We start from the raw sequence: 2,862 nt of genomic DNA on the forward strand, positions 1-2,862 counted from the left end.
GTGCAGAGGATACATAAGTATAAAAAATATAAAAACTCTGTGTAAAAGATACATGAGTATAAAAAATATAAAAACTCTGTGCAAAGGATACATAAGTATAAAAAATATAAAAACTCTGTGTAAAAGATACATGAGTATAAAATATATAAAAACTCTGTGTATAGGATATATAAGTATAAAAGATATAAAAACTCTGTGCAAAAGATATATAAGTATAAAAAAATATAAAAACTCTGTGTAAAAGATACATAAGCACAAGAAATATGAAAGCACTGTGTAAAAAATGTATAAGTATAAAAGAGTTGTAAAGTAAAAAATGTATAAGTATAAAACGACTCAGTAAGGTATATATAATACAAACTGAATTATACGTATTATATATTATATATTATACTTATTGAGATGATCTCTAACGTTCCTGGATGATGGTAGATGCGAGAGTAACAAAGAAATGGAGACATTGTACACGGCAACGATCCATGGGTTCTCCCAGTCGAACGGCGGACTTGCTAATGGAATTTCGACGGGGATCGCCAGTTCGTTCGATCAAGACGGCGTCTTAAGTCTCATCGTCGTCCTCGGCGGAAGCTTGTCACTGGTTGCTCTGGTCTTTGCCTTCATTACCTACAGGTAAGTCCAATCAAATCCACTGATCCATTATCAATAAACCGAGGATCGATTCTTCCAAACGTTGCGAAGAAAATGTAACGTACCATTGTAATATACGTAAAGGCTGATTGTTGGAAATCCGATCGTCGATACTTTTAACTGTCATAAGTCTTCGTAAGAGAAAATCGTCACAACAGTCTGCTCGGTCTCATTTCAAAGCGTAAAGCTTCTGCTTTGTCTGTCGTAAGTTCGTTTCTTTTCTTCGAAAATGTTTTCACATCACGCAACGGGCGAGAAAGTCAGTGTATTTTTACTCTCGAAATTCGCGAACAAATTGAAAAATTTTTCTCACGACTTTACGATCCGACTCACGACCTTTTGAAAATTAAAAACTTTCAAAAATCTTTACGATTTTGTTGGACGACGAAAGGTTAGTTCTCGTTCGACCCTAAAGTTCAATGAGAAAAATAATTTTCTCAATCTTTCTCAAGATCACGATTTAAATAAAATTTCTTCACACGTAAATTTTTACAATTTTTCTTTTTTTTTTTTTTGTCAAAGAAAAGAACAGTATTCCATTTGCTGATGGAAAATACGTGATGTAAAAATTCAGGATGATCGAAAACAGTAGCCCTGTATTTGAAAACGAGACCAAATGGATTGCGTGATTTCTCTTACGAAGAAGCATCCGATGATTTTTCATTTAAATTAATTGCGGTGCGAAACTCGCTCCGCGGCGGAAATAAACAGAAATTTATATCTGTCGAAATGATGATGATAGCGCGGTGGTAAAATTTTTTTTTTCCGGCGAAGCCGAAACATCCCACGAAACGCTAAACAATATTTTTCTCTACGTTCAGATAACTCCATGAAATATTGTTCTGCTTTAAAATTCTATGTATGGTCAGTTCTCCTAATCACCGTGGATATCGTTAAATAATATCTCTCCTTTCTTTCCAAACATCGAGACTGTTACATTCGCGCGTGACGTTATAGACACGATTTTTGCAAATCGTAGCAAGCCGGTGTTTTTCCCCCCTCGTCGTATTTAGAATGCGCTTGGTTTATGCAGGAGGATAGCTGGCAATAAAGTTAGAAAAGCGGACAGAGACTTTGTAATCAAGTGCTCGTCACCGCAGGAAATTGAAAGGAAATGAAAAGGTTTCTCCCCTCCCCCTCCTTCCCCCCATCCCTCCACTCTTTTTTTCGATATCGATCATCGTCGTTCTCAAATTCCGTCGCTCTGGCGTAAAATAAACGCGCGAAACGAATCTTAATGACATTGAAATATCGACGCCGGCTGGTTGCGTGTAATTGACGTTGTCACTTTCGCGATGCCAGAAATACTGCGCGTAATACTTGTTCACGAGTATGCGTGTTGCAATCATGTGCTCGCACCTTTTATTAACAGATTGGTACTTTTTGGTAATTCCGGCGCGAGTGATCTGAAGTAAACCAAAGCCATACTCTCAAATTACAATTGAATGACCTCAACGTAAATTCCTTCCCCCGCCCACCTTACGAATTAGATTCTTTTTTATTTATTTACGACACGTCCGTTACAAAGTAGCGGACAACGGGGCGTGAACAAAGTTATTTCATCGCGAAACGAACCGGGCGTGTCCCAGAGTCAATTCGAAACGTTTGAAATCCTCTTTCCATTTCACTTCCAGTTTCACGATCTACTTCCCTCGCGCCCCGCCCCGGTGTATCGATGGTGTCCGATAAATTTCAAAACCGTTTAGGAATAACACCGATCGCACCTACGTTCCCAAAGATTTTTCATTGCTGTCAAACGCATCCGAAAACCGTTCGTTCATTCGTTCGTTATATTTCGCTCTGTTCGCTCGTACGTGAACACACGTACTAGCGGGGACTACTGTGTTACTTTACGGTGGGGAAATTTATCGCTCGAATCGATTCTTCGAAGAAGCCACGTTGATTCGCGTTGTTTATCAACTATACTTATTCACACGTGTGCATCTTCTTCGTTCGTAGTCGGTAATCGGTATTCCTTTACTCTCACGAAACTTCGCGAGGCAATTTTGCAATCGAAACTAATTGAAATTTGATGTTATTAATTGATGTTTTGTTTCAACTGTAACCACTTGCGCTGACAACTTATTGCGGACCATAACGAGTGACCGAACCGTATACAATAATTCGTCGCTATCTTTTTGAACTCGTCGGTGTAATATCACTACCACTGGATAGAAATTATTGAAAAGTAATTAATTTATTATTTCTGTTGCC

General features: G+C 38.2%; 1 protein-coding gene across 3 annotated transcripts in view; it reads left to right on the forward strand.

Moving 5' to 3' along the window:
* LOC122539163 (cadherin EGF LAG seven-pass G-type receptor 1-like) overlaps positions 1–2,862 on the forward strand; it is a 104,036-nt gene that overhangs the window by 4,422 nt on the left and 96,752 nt on the right. For all 3 annotated transcript variants that reach the window (XM_043673842.1, XM_043673845.1, XM_043673843.1), the window contains one exon: positions 433–630. In XM_043673842.1, coding sequence (XP_043529777.1) covers positions 452–630 — 179 coding nt within the window. In that variant the 5' untranslated portion in view covers positions 433–451. The remainder of the gene's footprint in view (positions 1–432; positions 631–2,862) is intronic.

The sequence above is a fragment of the Frieseomelitta varia genome, unplaced genomic scaffold (assembly GCF_011392965.1).
Source record: "Frieseomelitta varia isolate USP_RPSP 00005682 unplaced genomic scaffold, Fvar_1.2 scaffold_192, whole genome shotgun sequence".
Classification (NCBI taxonomy): domain Eukaryota; kingdom Metazoa; phylum Arthropoda; class Insecta; order Hymenoptera; family Apidae; genus Frieseomelitta; species Frieseomelitta varia.